The sequence below is a fragment of the Eptesicus fuscus genome, chromosome 7, assembly GCF_027574615.1.
Source record: "Eptesicus fuscus isolate TK198812 chromosome 7, DD_ASM_mEF_20220401, whole genome shotgun sequence".
Lineage (NCBI taxonomy): Eukaryota > Metazoa > Chordata > Mammalia > Chiroptera > Vespertilionidae > Eptesicus > Eptesicus fuscus.
The window spans coordinates 107,818,718-107,835,708 of record NC_072479.1 but is presented as its reverse complement, the minus strand read 5'-3'; the positions used below and the strand labels follow the sequence as shown (position 1 = coordinate 107,835,708).

Here is a 16,991-nt window from a genome sequence, read left to right as displayed (position 1 = left end):
CTCCCACCGCCCTCAGCCAATGGGGTGACCACGCCTGCGCCTGCGCCTTCGCTTTGTTTGTTCGTGGAGCTTGGCCAATGGGGTTGCCGCACTGGAGCCTGCGCCAGAGTCCCTTTGACTTTGGCCAATGGGGTTGCCCCCACCCCTGGGACTGCGCCTGCGCCTCGTGGGATTTGGCCAATGGCAATCACATCGACCGCGCCTGCGCCCATGTCCCATCGCTATTGGCCAATGGGGTCTCCGTTAGCAGTGTGTGGTTGGCCGTTGGTGACCGTTAGTGTGCCTAGGCGCGGTGCAGTGTGGGAGTGACGTCATGCCCTGTCATTGGCTCGTGCTGGTGGGCGGGGCTTCGCGCAGGTGGGCCCCTGGCCTCCTTCCCATTGGCTGCTGTCAGGCGTCGCTTTGGTTCCCGCCCCTCCTACGGTGCGGGTGTTTGGGACGCTCTTCTGCACCTGCCGCCCTTGTTCCGGTTAACCCGGTCCCGGGAGCGCGTCACACTGGCAGGTTTTCTGCGTTAAACACGCTGCTCTCGGGGGGAGAACTCGCCGGGCCGTGGCCGCATCTTTGCTCCGGGGACCCTGGTCCGGACCGTCCCCTCCTGCGTGTCCCGGCCGCTCGGTGTCCGTCTCCTGCTGCCTCGGGGAGTGAGCCGCCTGCTCCGAGGCCTGGGCGCCGGGGACGCGGACTCGCACTGGGGGTGGCCTCCACCGTGAGCTCAGCGGGGCCGCAGGCTTCCTCGTGGGCACATTTCCAGTTACACCACCGTCTGCACCCGCCTACGGCTCCTCCACGTTCCCATGCCACCGAGGCAGCGCGCCAGCCCCTCTCCTGAGGGTTTGTCCATTTCAAACAAGGCGTCAAAGGATTGCAGAGCCCGGGCCGGGGCTCCGTGGTTAGAGCGTCGACCCCCGGGGGCAGGGTCGCGGGTTCGACTCCCGCTCAAGGACACGCACCTGGGTTGCAGGTCTGAGCCCGGCCCTGGTCGGGTGTGTGTGTGTGGCGGGGGAGCAACCAGTCGATGTGTCTCTCACGCGGATGCTTCGCTCGCTCTCCTTCTAAAATTCAATGGGAAAAACATCCCCGGATTCTGGACTCCTCGGCTCAGCTCTTCAGCAGATGCGCTCGGCCGCCCAACAGACGTCTCAACCCCGTCATCAAACCGCCGATCTGTGAACCTTGAGGTCCCCGTTCGATTCCCGGGTTGCTGGCTCGATCCCCAGTAGGGGGCGTGCAGGAGGCAGCCCATCCATCGTGCTCTCTCATCATGGATGTTTCTGTCTCTCTCTCGCTCCCTTCCTCTCTGAAAGCAATAAAAATATATTTAAAAAACAACACAAAAACCCACAGACAACAGAACACCCCAGGATGGGGATCTGACGCTTCGCTCTCACCTCCCGTGGGTCTGTGTGTGCGGAGCCCGTGTTCAGGGCGTGTGAGCTCGCTGTGCACACACAGAACCTGCCGCTGTGACGCCGGTGCCAGCATCTCGGGGGGGAGGCATGTCCTGGCCTTTCTCTCTGCTCAGTGAGCAGAAGGAGAGGGCGCCTTGGGGACTGTGGGGCTGCCTGCGGGACGGGTCGGCCAGAGTCCCAAGCAGTCCAGGGCCACCCAGCCAGGCTGCGTGCAGACATGTGCATGCATGTGTGTTTGCGTGTGCATGCCATTGTGCAGGTTTCCTCATATGATCGCAGGGGATGGGAAAAGGGTGCCCGGAATAACAAGTCTCCAAGACAGAGCTGCGGCCTCCGCCTTCGGGACTCTGTGCCGGGACCCCCCTCGGGTGCACTTCTTCCAAGACCACCCCCCACCCCCCCACCGCGCCCACGCCCTCCCTGTGCTGCGTGGGACAGAGGCCGGCCCTCTGTTTCCGGGAGCGAATTCAGGCCCTGGCAAGGCCGGCGGTTACACAACCAACTTGAACTTGCCAGGGTCACGGCTTCCCCTCATTGACATTCAGGACGAGGCGCTCCTGCTCCTGGCCCCCGCACAGAGCTGCCGGGCTTTTGTTCCCCCTGAATAGTCGCTGCTGGGAGCCCCGGCAGGATGACTGGGCAGCAGCGAACCCCCCACCCGGACACCAGCGCCACCAGCCCAGGGAGGTGAGCACGGACAGACGGTCGGACGGGACCTGACGTGTGTGTGTGTGTGTGTGTGTGTGTGTGTGTGTGTGTGTAGGGGGTGATGGTTCAGTTACCACCTTGAGCAACTGAAGGGCGAGGAGGAACCAGGGCTTCCTGGGACGTGGGGGTTGAAGGACAGCGGGCCGGTCGGCGCACCCACAGCCCGGCAACCGCCCGCACCCAGCGGCGGGTTCGCTTTGCTGGGAAGGGGCTCAGGCGACTGTCGGGCTGGGTGAGGAAGCAAGCGAGTCTTGTCCAGGTTCACGGACTCGCTGTGAACGGTCCTCCCACTGGGAACTTGTCTTAGCCGGAGCGTTTCCAGAGCGACCGCGAGTAGCAGAGTGGGCAGCGCGCCGGGCACAGCTCCGTGCGGCACTAACGAGGCCAGTCTGTCCCCAGCGCCATGACGCGGGAGGAGTCCTGCCGGGAGGAGCTCGGCTACGACCGGATGGCCACCCTGGAGCGCGGGAGGCCGGACGCAGAGGGCTACGCGGACGCCAAGGCTGGCGACCTGCAGCTGTCGTCGAGGCTGCGCCCCTGCTTCAGCCACAGGACGTGGGTCTTCTCTGTGCTGATGGGGGTGAGTCGCCGCCCCAGGGCCATGAGGCATGGTCCTGGGAGGTGTGCCCTGGCCGATGTCGCTCCCGGCCCCGTGGGACAGCCGCTCCCTCATCGGGCTCCGGAGAGCCCCGTGGGGCTGTGCTCTCCGAACGCTGTCCTCCGTTCACCCGCATCTCTGGGCCCACCCCCCTGGCTGCTGGGCTCTGGCTGCTCTGGGTCCCGCCACAGCTGGGACAGCCCAGGGCCCGCCTGGCCGTCTGCAGGGTCATGCATGGCGCTGGGGCGGCCTCCAGGACCCTCTAGAGTCACCCTGCAGGGGTGGAAGGAGACTCCAGCAGAGTGACTAGGGGACGGTGTCCCCTGGCGGGAGGCAGGCCATGGTGTCAGAGCAGGCCCAGGGGCCAAGGAGCAGGGCCAGCCGGGAGCGGGGGGGGGGGGGGGGTGGCTAGGGAGACCAAATACTAGAGGGGACTTTCCTGGGACGTTCACCTTCAGACGAGCTTGGTCACCTGGGAACCCCAGGCTCCGGCCCCCTGGGCAGCACCCCCGATAGTCCTGTTCGCCCTCCCCCCGGCCAGGACCCCATCCCACTGAGATCGGACCCCCCCACGGGGCACTGAGGAGGCTCCCCCTCCCTCCTGCTCCTGGGGCCCTGGACTCGGAGCCGCGCCCCAGCCCCTGCCCCGGCTGCCCGACCTCACTGAGGTGTGGGCCGTGCTCTCCCTGCCCCAGGCCCCAGCACTGCCTTCACAGTGGCCAGACAAGGCCGCCGCCCGCACCGCGGGTCTGAGTGACCTTTAACACGGACCCGCCCGCAAACCTCACCCTCTGCAGCGAGTTCCCATCTCTGGGCCCTGAGCTGGATGGGGCTTCGCCTGGGCCTGGGAGTGGGGGTCCTGAGGCCCAGAAATTGCCCCTGGTGGGGGGAGGGCGTTTTCTGGGGAGCGGCATCATTTCTTACCTTAAATTTTGACAGGGCCCCTCCTTTTCTCCCCTAGAGAAATGCCGAAGCCCGTAGCCTGAGGCGGGCAGGGTGGGCCGTGGCTGCCCGGCGGCGGCGGGTCCGGGGGGTCAGGTGCGTGAGGTGCCAGCAGGCTCCGCCCCTGAGTCGCTGCTGTGCTGCAGGGCTGCCTGCTGGTGACCTCGGGGTGCTCGCTGTACCTGGGGAACGTGTTTCCCTCTGAGATGGACTACCTGCGCTGTGCTGCGGGCGCGGTAAGCAGCGCCCCCGGGCGTCCTGGACCGAAGCTTAGGGTTTGTGCTCCGAGACACGTGGCTGGCCCTCGGCTCAGCGACCCTCCTCAGGGCTTCCGCTTCGGGTTCAGGACGTTTGAAAACGACCGATGAGTGAGTCTGAGCCCCTCCACGGCTCCTGGGCTGGAAATGGCTCCCTGGTCTCTGGCTTCAGAGCCGGCCCCTCGGGGACTCGGGCTGCCCCACGCCTCCCAGCTGTGCCGTGCTGCGGGCCGCTGGTCGCCGGCCCATCCTCCAAGGCCTGAAGCCACAGACAGCTTCCCTCCCGCCTGCCCTGGGCGGCCTCTGCTGCCTCAGGACAAAGCTCTGACACACCTCGCCCACCCTGCCTCTCGCCCACCCTGCCTCTCGAGGGAGAACCTTCCAGGTGACCTTTGTCCTCACCACTGGAGCAGCCCTTGTTGGGGCCACAGTGACCTGACCTCTGACCCTGATGGCCTCAGGGCAGCGCCAGCCTAGGCTGGGGGTCCCGGTGTAGATCTTGGCGGTGCCCTTCCCCCTCAGGTGACCGGGGTCGTGGGGTCCCAAGGGCTCCCCCTCCGCCCTCGGTGGCCCAGCCCCCGCCCCCATCCAACCACGGCTGCGGCCCCGCAGGCCCCGCCCCTCAGCTTGTGCTGCGCCCACGGCAGCGTCTGCAGGTCTGTCACCCACAAGAGGAACACCTGGTGTGGCCCTGAGGCCCCTTGGCCCCCTCTGTCCACCTCCCACCCGATGCCCCACATTTGCCCTCTTCCCTTCTCCTTTGCTCCTGTGAGGGTCACAGTGGGGCCCCGACAAGAACGCCCTGGGGCTCAGCTCCTGAGTTCCACGCCTGCACGCGGTGCGGCCCCTTTGGGTAATTTCCTAAGCGGCTCGAAGCCCGGTCCCCGCAGGGATTGCCTCCAGCCTCCGAGTGTCCACCGGGGACACGGGTCACACATGTCCTTTCCGTCTCGCCAGAAGCTGGCGCTTCTTCCAGAGCAACCACTCGGCGGACTCGGGGCCGCTCGGGGCCTGGCCCGTGGCCGCCACCCTGGTTTTGCGACCGTCTCGGGTGCTGGGAGGCTCGGCGCTCAGGCCGGGGCCGGGCCGCTCACGGGCTCTGCTCTCTTCCAGTGCATCCCCGCCGCCGTCGTGAGCCTCGCTGTGTCCCGGAGAAACGCCGACGTGGTGAGTCCGGCTCTGTCCGGTCTCTGTGCCCTGGGCAGCTGCACGGCTCCTGGCTGCAGAAGGGACCAGGCCCTGAGGGCTGACAGGCGCATGTGTGTGCGCACATGTGTGCATGTGTGTGCATGTGCACATGTGTGTGTGTGCATGCACACACGCGTGCCTGGTGGGACGCACCTCACTGCCCACAGCAGCCCGTGCCCCCATGCAGGGCGTCCTGTGCCCTCCCACCCTCTGCCCAGGAGCTGAGGCCGTGGGACTCTCCACGAGTGACCTGGGTCAGGGTTAATGTTACACAAAGGAGACAGACCCCGACTTTTCTTTCAGATCCCCAGCTTCCAGTTGCTGTTTGTTTCCACGTTTGCTATCACCACGACGTGTCTGATCTGGTTTGGGTGCAAACTGGTCCTGAACCCGTCCGCAATAGACGTGAGTCCCTCCCTGGGCCACGCGGGTCCCAACGCTTCCGCTCCCTCCCGGTGCCTCCTGCCGCCGAGTCTCTGTGGGGCGCGTGGCTGCTGCCACGTGTAAGTGTGTCACGGCCTGGAGTCTGACACAGGTGGAGGGTTCATCCTTCTGGAGAGAATTGTCTTTACCGTTTGTTTGACTCAGTGGGTAGATTTATTGATGCTGTTTTAGTGCCTTCCACACGGTCCTTAGACGTTAACGGGAACACAGTGACGTGCTGGGTGTCCCCCCGAAATGTGCACACACTTCAGCAGCTGATGGCTCACCCAGTGTTCCTTCCTTCTTGAGCTTCACCCGCTGGAACTAACAACCGTTCAGTGTGTATGCATCCGGGGGACACCTTGTGTCTCATCAAGTCTGCGATGCGTTGGTGGTGAGGGGGCCTCTGGGAAAAAGGAAGAGCCGTCATCCTCAGTCCAGAGCCCAGAGGCGGTTCTCAGACACGAGGACCCACCCGGGAGTCCTCACCCAAAGCCGCCTGCTCTGGGCGACGCGGCCGCCGGCATTGGCCCCTGGAGAGCCTGGGGCGGCCCCGAGGAAGGCTGAGCCGGCTAATGAGCCACCAAAAACGGACAGGCGCACGCGGGTCCGCGTTGTCTGCCCGGGAGGTGGTTGGCTGCTTGGGTGACCGTAGGCTGCTGCGGGCTGCCCCAGGTGCCGTGGGAGCCCGCCCGCTTAGTACCATCTCCATGCCGCCATGCTGTCAGAAGGCACAGCCCGATCTGGACTGATTTCCTGGGGCAACCGGGCAGTTCCCCAAACGCCCGCAAGGCGTGGGTTCACCATCATTCAGGTGTGGGGAGGCCAGGTCGGGACACCGGCCACTGAGAGGACAGTTTGTGCTCACAACCCCCAAGAGGAGGGGCCACGGGCCAGGAGGCCACACGGGGGCGCGGGGAGCAGGGATGGGGGCGCGGGGAGCAGGGATGGGGGCGCGGGGAGCAGGGACGGGGAGCGGGCAGGGGCGCGGGATGGGGGCGCGGGGAGCAGGGATGGGGGCGCGGGGAGCAGGGAGGAGCAGGCAGGGCGCGGGCTGAGGCCAGGCTGTGTGAAGAGTGTCGGGGCTCCGGGCACAGGGGCTGCCCTGGCTGTCGGGAACCTGGCCCCGGGTGATGAGGGCCGGTGGGGGGAGAGCCCCCAGAGTAGAGGCAGGCCGGCCCTGGACCGGCCCATTTGCACACACACGGACGTTTTTTAGCGTGTGGCTCTGAATACTAACGGACGTGACGTTGACGTGTGTAGGACGTGACTCCATGAACGCTAACACAGAGGCAGGTGCGTGTAACTGCCAGCACGGCCGGAAGTGGGATGGCGCCCAGAGCCCCCGGTTCCCGGGTTTGGCAGCAGAGCCACGGGGAGCGCCACAGGTCCGGTGTGGACGCAGTTCCCTCTCCGTAACTATCACCGCTTCTAAGTCCACCTGAGGGTTCTCCCCCGTGGCTTTCCGAGAGGGCAGAAGGAGGGGAGAGGGACACACCCCTGGCTCCCTCCCCCACAGAGGGAACCTGCAACCCAGGCACGAGCCCTTGACCGGGAATCGAACCCGAGACCCTTTGGTCTGTGGGCCGAGGCTGTAACCACTGAGCCACCAGCCAGGGGGCTCCTCTCTTTAGAGCGGGGACCCTGGAGGGGCCGGCGGCAGGGAAGGCGGACCAGGGGCCAGAGTTGGATCAGCCAGGGGCGGCACCCCGCCTGCCCAGGGTCCAGGTCACAGGTCAGAGGAGGCAGGCGCTCAGCCCCGCCCCCCGCCCCCACCCCCCTCGGCCCCTGCAGATCAACTTCAACCTGGTCCTGCTGCTGCTGCTGGAGCTGCTCATGGCGGCCACGGTCATCGTCTCCGCGCGGGCCAGCGAGGCGTCCCGCCGGCAGGTGGGCAGCCATGTGCAGATGTGTGGGGCCGTGTGCGGGCGTGTGGAGGGCGGGGCTGTGCTGACCTCCCCAGTATCACGCGGAGAGACCCAGTCTGTCTGTGGAGAAAGATGCTCACCTGAGCGGCTCCCGGCCTGGCGGTCACTGGCCGGAGCTGGGGGGTGGGGGGAGGGGGGGGGGTGGGGGGAGGGGGAGGGGGCGGCCCCAGCACGGCGCGCAGGCAGGTCAGCCGGCTCTCTCTCCAGGGCTCCGGCTCCGACAGCACCAGCATGCTGCCCGGCGTGGCGTTCCCTGCGCGGGTCCTGAAGGCGTGCTCCGTAAGGACGTCCTTCCTGCTCCGTCGGTTTTATGGGGGGAGGGGCAGGGCGGGCTGGACAGACGTCAGCGCGTGGCCTGCGCTCTGTCTGCGGGGAACGCGGCTCCTGCGGTGTGGTTGGTGCCAAAGCACCTCGTCGTAGAAGCTGCCGGGTGTGGATGACTGATGGCGATGTGGGTGCGGGTGGGGGTGCAGGTGGGGTGGGGGTGCAGGTGGGTGGGGGGGGTGGGGGTGCAGGTGCTGGTTTGAGGGTCCATCACGTGGCCACCCTCTCTTCACTTTAAGACTTTTTTTTAAAATATATTTTTTATTGATTTCAGAGAGGAAGGGAGAGGGAGAGAGAGAGAGAAACATCCATGATGAGGAGAATCATTGATCGCTGCCTCCTGCAGGCTCCCTACTGGGAATGGAGCCTGTAACCCGGGCATGTGCCCTGACCGGAAATCGAACCCGGGACCCTTTAGTCTGTAGGCCGATGCTTTATCCACTGAGCCACACCGGCCAGGGCTAAGCCTTTCTCTCTGCGTCTGCTTGTCCCGTAACAAGGCTGCTCGCCTCCCTCGCGGAGTTGGCGTCCTGGCTGCTCTCTGTGCCTGCAGGTGTGGGCGGGGGGAGTGGGGTTTATTCACGACTCAGCACAGAGCAGCCGCCTGCAGGGTGGTTTTGCCATAAAACCCGTGTCTCTGGCTGCTGTCTGCCTGCCCCCTCCTCACTGTCCGTCCTCGGGGCCCTCTGAGCCGAGCCACTCCCTCGAGGCGCCTGCGGGCGTGTGTCCACCCTGTCCTGCCCGCCCACCTTGGTGGTGGGAGCGCCCTCCTTCCCCGCGACCTCGGGTCGGAGGGTGCGTGTCCGCCGTCTCTGGGAAGGTCGTCCTCAGACTGGACGGGGTGTCGCTCCTTTGCCCCGAGCTCTTCGCGCCCCCACGCCCTGCCTGCCACGTCAGGGACACGCGTGTCCTGGGGACCCCAGAGCCGGCCCACCTCCCCGGGGATGCTGCCTCCACTGTCCCCCGCAGGTCATCGAGGTGGTGGCTGGCGTCTCTGCCGTGCTGGGGGGGGTCATCACGCTGAACGTGCACGAGGCCGTCGCGAGCCCGCACCTCGCCGTGACCTTCTTCTGGATCTTGGTGGCCGTGAGTACACCCAGCGCGGCCTCTTCGTCTGTCATGGCGACGGAGCCTCGCGCTGCCGGCCCTCTGCTGGCCGCACTGCGCTCCCATCGAACAAGGGCGGGAGGGCACGGCTGGGAGCCGGCCCCGTGGCCTGTCCCCTCCGATGTCTTCCTTTTTTCTTCTTCCTCAGTGTTTCCCAAGCGCCATTGCCAGTCACGTGACAGCCGAGTGTCCCAGCAGGTGTCTGGTAGGTGGGACCAGGCTGAGGGGCGGGGCTGTCCTGGGGTGGGGTGGGGTGGGGGTGGGGGCGGTGGGGGGAGCCCAGCCTCACCTCATCCCGTGTCTGTCAGTGTGGGAACGGGTGCGGGCAGGTCTCGGCAGCAGGAGGCTGGCGGCCACGGTGCGACTTCCCCTGTGAGCAGTTAGCTGTGCCCACATCGAGGAACCCCGACACGTGGCGCGCTGGGATTAGCGGGAGGCCAGCCAGACCGTTAGCAGGAGCTGCACGGGAGCAGATACACGGATGCTCGGCCCGTGCGGCTCGAGCTGACGGGCCCCACGCCGCCTGCTCCCCAGGTGGAGGTGCTGATCGCCATCTGCAGCCTCACGGCGCCGCTGCTCTTCACGGCCGCGGGCTACCTGACCTTCAGCGTGAGGCGAGTCGTGGAGGTGTTTGCAGACTACCCGCCGGCCCTCAAGGTGCGTGTCTTCCTCTAAAACCGTGCCGCGTGCCGGGGAGTCTCTGGGGCGGGAGGCCGGCCCCCACTCTGCCCCGGGGGATGGTCGGTGTCTGGCGCGCACCGTGTCCCTCCGAGCCCCGGGCCGGCTCTGCCCTCCGCTCAGGCCCCGGGAGGGAAATGCTGTGGAGCCACACACGCGCTTACGGCTCGGCTCCTCTTGGTTCCGCCTTGAGATGTGGTGCTCTCCCCGGTGACCGTGTCTTTGAATCCATGAAACACGTGCATGGCTCCGAAGTCAGCCCGGAGGCAGGTCACGCTCCGTCACGTCTGCACACCTAGCTCTTTCCTTTTAACTGAACGGTTTCTCCTGCCTTTCCTCCGACTCGGATCGCGTGCTCTGTCTCCTTTCATTACACGCATGCAGTCCCGTGACCCAGGTCACCAGCTGCTCCCCAGGGAGGGCCGGGCTGCTCTGGTCCTGTCTGTGCAGACCCTCCGCAGGGCGCACCTGCCGGGCCGAGAGGCATCTGTGCCGTCAGACCCCCCGGGTGAGGGGTCCCCTGTCCCTGCCAGCCGTGGTGGGAGCAGCTGTCCCCCGTTCTGAAGCTGGTGAGGGGCCAGCAGCGTCTGCCTTTCCTTCCCGTGACCTCTGACCACCTCTGCACCAGCCTTTCCTTCCTGTGACCTCTGACCCTCTGCGTCTCTGGTGGCTCTGACATCGCCAGCAGTGGCCTCAGCTCCGCGCGCCATGATTCCTGCGTGGTGCGTTTTGGTGTGTTGTGTGTGGTTAAACTTACCAACGTCTTCCTGTAACTCTCCTGGGGTTTAAGCTGTAATTAGAAAGGCGAGTGCTGTGCCCTAGTTTACCTGGACGAGCGGAGAGGGAACCCCCTCTTTCTCTGGGGCTTCTCCTGAAAGGCCGAGCCGGGGGCCCCACGTTGGGTGGCTCTCCTCCGTCTGTCTCCTCCGTCCTCAGTCTGTGCGCTGCGGTCCTCCCTGGACACGGGAGCTGCCACCCCAACCTGAGGACAGCTGTGGGGACCCCGCTGGGCCGCCGCTTCTCCAAATGCACTTAGAAGCCCCTGCGGGCGTGGCCGGGCGGGGCTCGCGGCCCCCTTGCTGACGGTTGTGGGGGACACGGGAGACTGACCGGCCGCCCGGGGCCCTTTTGTGCCTGTTAAGCCCGGAGCAGAGCCGAGCCCTCCGCTGCTTTGCTGAGGCTCCAGCGCAGGGGGTGTGGCCCCGGGGCCGGTCCGCGCGGAGCCCAGGACGCTGGCCGCGAGGCTGTGAGATTCTTCCTCCTCGACTCTGCTCGCCGGCAGCTGTGGGCACAGGTCCCCGGACGCTGGCGTTAGGTGGAGAAGACATGCGCAGTCGTAGGCACGTGAGAGGCTTTATGGCAGACCAGCCATTGCTGTCGAGCCAGCAGACAAAACAGTTCTTCAAGTAGCGGCACAGACACAGTGGCCATGGCCAACACGGCGGCATTGCCATCACGGCAGCCTGCCATCACGGCGGCCATGGGCATCACGGCGGCCATGGGCATCACGGCGGCCTGCCATCACGGCGGCCATGGCCAACACAGCGGTCATTGCTAACACAGCGGCCGCCCAGCAGCAGCCCGCTGTCCACCGCCATCTTCAACCAACAGAGGCTTCTTGCCAGACAGTGGCATCGGCCCCAGGTTGTGGGAAGGCGCCTGCGCCGTGTGTGCAGTGAGGTCGCGGGTCCTTGCCTTCGTGCCTGCACGTGGCAAATGGCTTTGAGCATCCAGCGTCCTCTGATTAGGCTCCCACAGTGGTCTCCTTGGCCGGCGGGTCGGGGTCGGGGGTCACGGAGGGGCTGAGGCCTGGCGGGGCGTGGCCCAGCTGCTCCCTTTCCCGCCAGCAATCCTACGACCTGCTGCTGCTGCTGCTGCTGCTGGAGCTGGTGCTGCAGGCGAGTCTGCACACGGCCACCGCGGCCCAGTGCGCCCGCTTCGCGGGGGCCCGCCCGCAGGAGCGCCCCGCGGAGGTGAGTCCGGCCCGGCAGGTGAGACCCGTCCTCGCTGCCTCCTTCAAGACCCAGCAAACATTTGCAGGAAGAGAAATGGGCGGTTTCCTAAAGCCAGCCAGGCAAACAGGTCCGTCCTGAAAAGAGTGTCCCCACTGAATGCTTTTACTCCTGCAAACGGGCCAGGTTCACGCGGTCACCGGGCCCTCCCGGGCCTCTGGGACGTGGCTCTGTGGGAGGGGCCACCGCTCCTGGCAGGCGTGGTGGCGTCACCCCCTCTGGCCGGCGGGCTCTAGAGCAGCGGTCGCCAACCTTTCCGACCTCGCGGACCACCCGCTGGCGACCGCTGCCCTAGAGGGTCCACCAGCCACTCTGCCAGGCTCAGCTCAGACCGCCCGGACTCCGCCCACATCCCACCTCCTGTCCCCACACCTGACAGGCTGAGGTCCCTCCCTCCCTGTGGGCGGCCCACCAGCCTGCTCCACTGGGACCCCGGCCGCCCGCCCCCAGGTGCACGATGCCCTGAGCAGGGTCCTGCGGCCCCGGGTGCACTGGACGCTCCACCCCTGGCCGCCCCCGGCCCCTCACGACTCACATCCTGCGCTCGGCAGCCCTGGCGCCGTGTCCCCACCAAGCTGCTCCGGGTCCTCCTGGGACCGGCTCCTGCCCAGGCCCCATCCTCAGCGACTGACCTCCCTCCTGTCCCGCTGTTCCCTCCACCACACGCCTCAGAGCCTCAGACCCGCTGTCCTTGTGACCTGGTTGTGGCCGCTCTCCTGTGGGGACGGCTCTGCCCTTTGCTGTTCAGGCGATGGATCTGGTTCTGTGTTTGGACACCAGGGTACAGAGTTGGGGGGAAGGACTTGGGAGCCTCCCGCAGCTGCCTCCGTTTCTGCAGGTCTTGGGGGACCGCTGCCTGGAGCATCCTCCCTCCCTGGTGTCAGGCTCCGGCCAATGGCGTCACAGTGTCCCAGGCCGGGTCCAGACCCTCTCTGTGGGGGTGGCACCCCCTACCCCCATGAAGGGCCTGGAGGTCCCATTTACGCCTGCACTGTGGTGTACCGTTCCCCCGTCAGCCAGTACTCATTGAGTACCTACTGTATACAGATGCTGGCTCTCCCAGGGGCCGGCCCCTCCGAGAACCGGCAGGAAGAGGCCTCGGGAGCCCGGCCACCCCCAGAGCCAGCATGTGGCCACGGGGAGAGCTCACCCCGAGCCCAGGCTCCGTTGGTTCCTGTGGAGGCCGGGGCAGCCGGGGGCGCAGAGGGCCGGGGTCTCCTCCGGCTCTCCCGGGCTGAGGGCTGTCGGGCCTTCCGCCGCCTTCCGCACAGCTGTCCGCGATAACCCGTGCTGTCTCGTCGCAGGTGCCCAGGAGCCCCCCCAGGGAGTTCGACAAGGAGCGCGCCTGGAGGGCCGTGGTGGTGCAGATGGCCCAGTGAGGCCGCGGCCCCGAGACCTGCCCGGCGCCGTGACCTCGAGCTGCTCCCTTCTGACCCCTTCCCGCTGAGGGCGGCGGGCTGCAGTGTCTGTTTCCCATGGGCAAAGGCTGACCGTTCTGATTGGCGGGCAGCTCGGTGTGGGGCGAGGGGGGCTTTGTGGGGCTGGACTCGGCGCTGGTCTGCGCAGCTTCTGGGCCACTGTGCCTGCTGCCTGCTTCGCGCCTCCCGTACCTCACCTGGCTCCTGCCCCGTTTTTTGTGGGTTTTAAAAAATATATTTTTATTGGTTTCAGAGAGGAAGGGAGGAGGGAGAGAGAGAGAGAGAGAGAAGAAACATCCATGATGAGAGAGAACCATTGATCAGCTGTCTCCTGCACGCCCCACACTGGGGATGGAGCCCACAACCTGGGCATGTGCCCGGACCGAACCATGACCTCCTGGTTCATAGGTCGATGCTCAGCCCCTGAGCCGCCCCAGCTGGGCTCCTGGTGGGAACACGGCTCGGCTTAGGAGCACGTCTGGGTGAGCACCTACTGTGTGCAGACGGCAGGCCGCTGGCTCAGCCCGTCTCGGCCTTTCTCTTCTGACCGAGCCCCCGCCCCACGCTGTCTCCTGGACCAGAGCAGACCTGAGGCTCTGTCCTGCGCCCACACCCACACTTCTCCGTGGCTGTCCACCGCCCACTGCTCCTCTCCGCTGACCCAGCCACTGCAGAGGGCCTGCCTCTCCAGGTGCTGGTCCACCTGGCACTCGGCGGCACGTGTCATCCCTCTCCAGCTCCCGAGCCCTTGGAGAGGGCCTGTCCCCTGTGCGGCTCAGTGGCTGCTGGGGGCGCATCGAAGGCTTTGGAAACTGACTGGGTCGCGTCTCCCGGCCGCCGTAGCCTGGCGACCTGGGCCAGGCCTAGCCCCTCCCTCCTGACCTGTGGGCCCTGCTGCCCCGGCCAGGCCGCTGCCCTCACCTGCCCCGGAGCCCTCACTTCTCCTAACAAGTAGCTCGTCTGGTCCTCACTCACCTGAGGTCTGGCCTGGGCTGGGTCCCCGTCTGTCGCCGTCCACCTGCTGGGCTGCAGGCCGTGTGGGTGTGAGAATAACATGTGCTTTGATTAAAATCCTGGCCCAGAAGCAGTCTGTGCGTCTGTCCCCAGGGCACCTGGAGTAATCGGAATCACTGACGTGGCACCAGGAGATCCAGAGCTGGGGGCGCGTCTGGGTGGGAACACGGCTCGGGTTAGCACATCTGGGTGGGAACGCGCTCGGGTTAGGAGCGTGTCTGGGTGGGAACACGGCTCGGGTTAGCACACCTGGGTGGGAACACGCTCGGGTTAGCACGCCTGGGTGGGAACACGCTCGGGTTAGGAGCGCGTCTGGGTGGGAACACGCTCGGGTTAGCACGCCTGGGTGGGAACACGCTCGGGTTAGGAGCGCGTCTGGGTGGGAACACGGCTCGGGTTAGCACGTCTGGGTGGGAACACGCTCGGGTTAACACGTCTGGGTGAGAACACGCTCGGGTTAGCACGTCTGGGTGGGAACACGCTCGGGTTAGCACGTCTGGGTGGGAACACGCTCGGGTTAGCACATCTGGGTGGGAACATGGCTCGAGTTAGGAGCATGTCTGGGTGGGAACACGCTCAGGTTAGCACGCCTGGGTGGGAACACGCTCGGGTTAGGAGCGTGTCTGGGTGGGAACACGCTCGGGTTAGGAGTGCATCTGGGTGGGAACACGCTCAGGTTAGCACGCCTGGGTGGGAACACACTCGGGTTAGCACGTCTGGGTGGGAACACGCTCGGGTTAGGAGCGTGTCTGGGTGGGAACACGCTCGGGTTAGGAGCGTGTCTGGGTGGGAACACGCTCAGGTTAGCACGCCTGGGTGGGAACACGCTCGGGTTAGCACGTCTGGGTGGGAACACGCTCGGGTTAGCACGTCTGGGTGGGAACACGGCTCGGGTTAGGAGCGTGTCTGGGTGGGAACACGCTCAGGTTAGCACGCCTGGGTGGGAACACGCTCGGGTTAGCACGTCTGGGTGGGAACACGGCTCGGGTTAGGAGCGTGTCTGGGTGGGAACACGGCTCGGGTTAGGAGCGTGTCTGGGTGGGAACACGCTCGGGTTAGGAGCGTGTCTGGGTGGGAACACGCTCGGGTTAGCACGTCTGGGTGGGAACACGCTCGGGTTAGGAGCTGTGTCCAGGCTGGCACGTCGCGCCCAGGGCTACGCGCCCGTCAGTCCAGGAGGGGAAGGGCAGGCCATGCTGGAGGCTCAGGCTCCCACGTCCCAGGGGCTGGTGGAGAGGCCCGGCCAGGGAACCGAAGAACCAGTTGCCCGGGAGCCGAGGGCTGGGGGCGGACAGGTGCGGACCTGGTGAGGGGCTCCCTATGAGCACGCGGCCAGCTGCCGAGATCGTGATCAGACGGAGGAGTCGGGTCAGACACCTGGCGGGTGAGCCTGCCGGCCGCGGGCCCTCACAGCTGCTGCCCCGCACCCCTCCTGCTGTCCTCGGAGCGCCAGAGGCCTGGGCGGCGGGCGAGGGCCAGGCGGCTCTCCCTGCTCACATGTAGGGCCCACCCAGCCACCTCCCTCCCTGCAGCTCCCAGGGGGTGGGGACTGGACGCGGGGACAGGACCCCGGGGACAGCCCAGGGGGTGCCAGGGGGTCTTAGAGCCGTAACGGGGCGCCTGTGGGCTCCATGCTGGCTTGTCCTTGGGAAATCCCGACGTGTGGGGTTTGAAATGTTACCATTCTGTCCATTTACATTTTCTTTGATTTAGTTGATGCTGCGGAGCGGTAACTCCCTGCCAGACCCAGGACGGCGATGGAGGGGGCCGCCTTCCGTTTATTCCTGATTTCTGTGACCCGAGGCCAGGAGGGAGCGCGGCGAGAGCCCGGGGCAGAGGCCAGGGTCCCCCCAACCACCCACCCGCACTTCCCAGCGGAGGCGGACCCTCAGATCCGAAATAAAGATGTTAAACCAACGACATCCAGGCTTTGAAAGTTACCACGTGGGCCCTGGGGGCGGGGAGGGGGCTGTCCCTCCAGCCGAGGCGAGCAGAGGTGGGGGGACCCTGGAGGGAAGGCCCAGAGGCCTGGGTGGGGCCGGAGGGTCGCGGGGCGGGACCGCTTGTGACCCTCGGGTCTTTGTGACTTGGTGGCTCTGACCGCGGGGCGCCGGTGTGACCCCGACAGCGCGCCGGCGGGACCGCAGGACCCGGGCCGGGCGGCGAGGTCACTCGCGGACCCTCCTGCCCGAGCCTCCATGGCGCGCGCCGCCCGCGGCCCCGGCCTCCGCCCCGCCGCCAGCCCCCGCAGCCCCGCGGACCGCAGCCCCGAGCCCGGCCCCGCGCCCCGCCGGGACACCCCCGCCTGCGGCTCCGCGCGCCGCCCGCGCCGCCGCCGCCCCCGCAGCAGCCGCGCCCCGCGGTCCACGCCGCCCTCGCGCCCGCGCAACCCCACGCCCCGCACCGGCCTCCGCCCCGCGCGCTCGCGCCCCCGCCGCCCGCTCCCCTCCTCGGCGCAGGGCGCGGCGCCGCCCGTCTCCCCGGGCGACCGCGGGGCGCAGGGCGGCGCGGGAGGCGGGGGCCCGGAGCCGGCCTCGGGACCACTCCCGGGTGAGCCCGCCCCGCCCGCGGGTCCCAGACCGGACTCCACGCCCCGCCCCGCCGCGCGGCACCCCTGACCCGCCCTCCCGGTAGAATTCCAGCCCCACACCCGGCATTCTAAGCCTCCCTCCCCCGGAAATGTGGGCCTGCCCTCCCCACCTGCCCTCCCCACACCTCCCCCACCCCTACCTGTGCTCCCCACACCTGCCCTCCCCACACCTCCCCCACCTGCCCTCCTCCCACCTCCCCCACCTGCTCCAGCCCACATCTCCCCCACTGGCCCCACTCCACACCTCCCCCACTCGACACCTGCCCTGACACCTGCTCCAACTTCAGACCGGCCCCCCCTCCTCACCTGCCCCTGCTCCCGCCTGGGATCCATCCCTGACATCCCCCTCCTTGCAGGGCCCGGAGCCCGAGCCGGAGCCGGAGCCGGAGCAG

The 16,991-nt window shown here is 67.0% G+C and overlaps 1 protein-coding gene across 1 annotated transcript; it reads left to right on the top strand.

Moving 5' to 3' along the window:
- The first annotated feature begins 2,057 nt into the window (after positions 1 to 2,057).
- On the top strand, positions 2,058 to 12,956 carry MLC1 (modulator of VRAC current 1). The gene is made up of 12 exons (XM_008155422.3): positions 2,058 to 2,099; positions 2,520 to 2,700; positions 3,807 to 3,896; positions 5,031 to 5,084; positions 5,409 to 5,510; positions 7,323 to 7,418; positions 7,664 to 7,735; positions 8,750 to 8,866; positions 9,036 to 9,092; positions 9,422 to 9,544; positions 11,413 to 11,538; positions 12,882 to 12,956. The coding sequence occupies exons 2-12, from the start codon at positions 2,524 to 2,526 to the stop codon at positions 12,954 to 12,956; spliced, it is 1,089 nt and encodes a 362-aa protein (XP_008153644.3). The 5' UTR covers positions 2,058 to 2,099; positions 2,520 to 2,523.
- Positions 12,957 to 16,991: the final 4,035 nt, after the last annotated feature.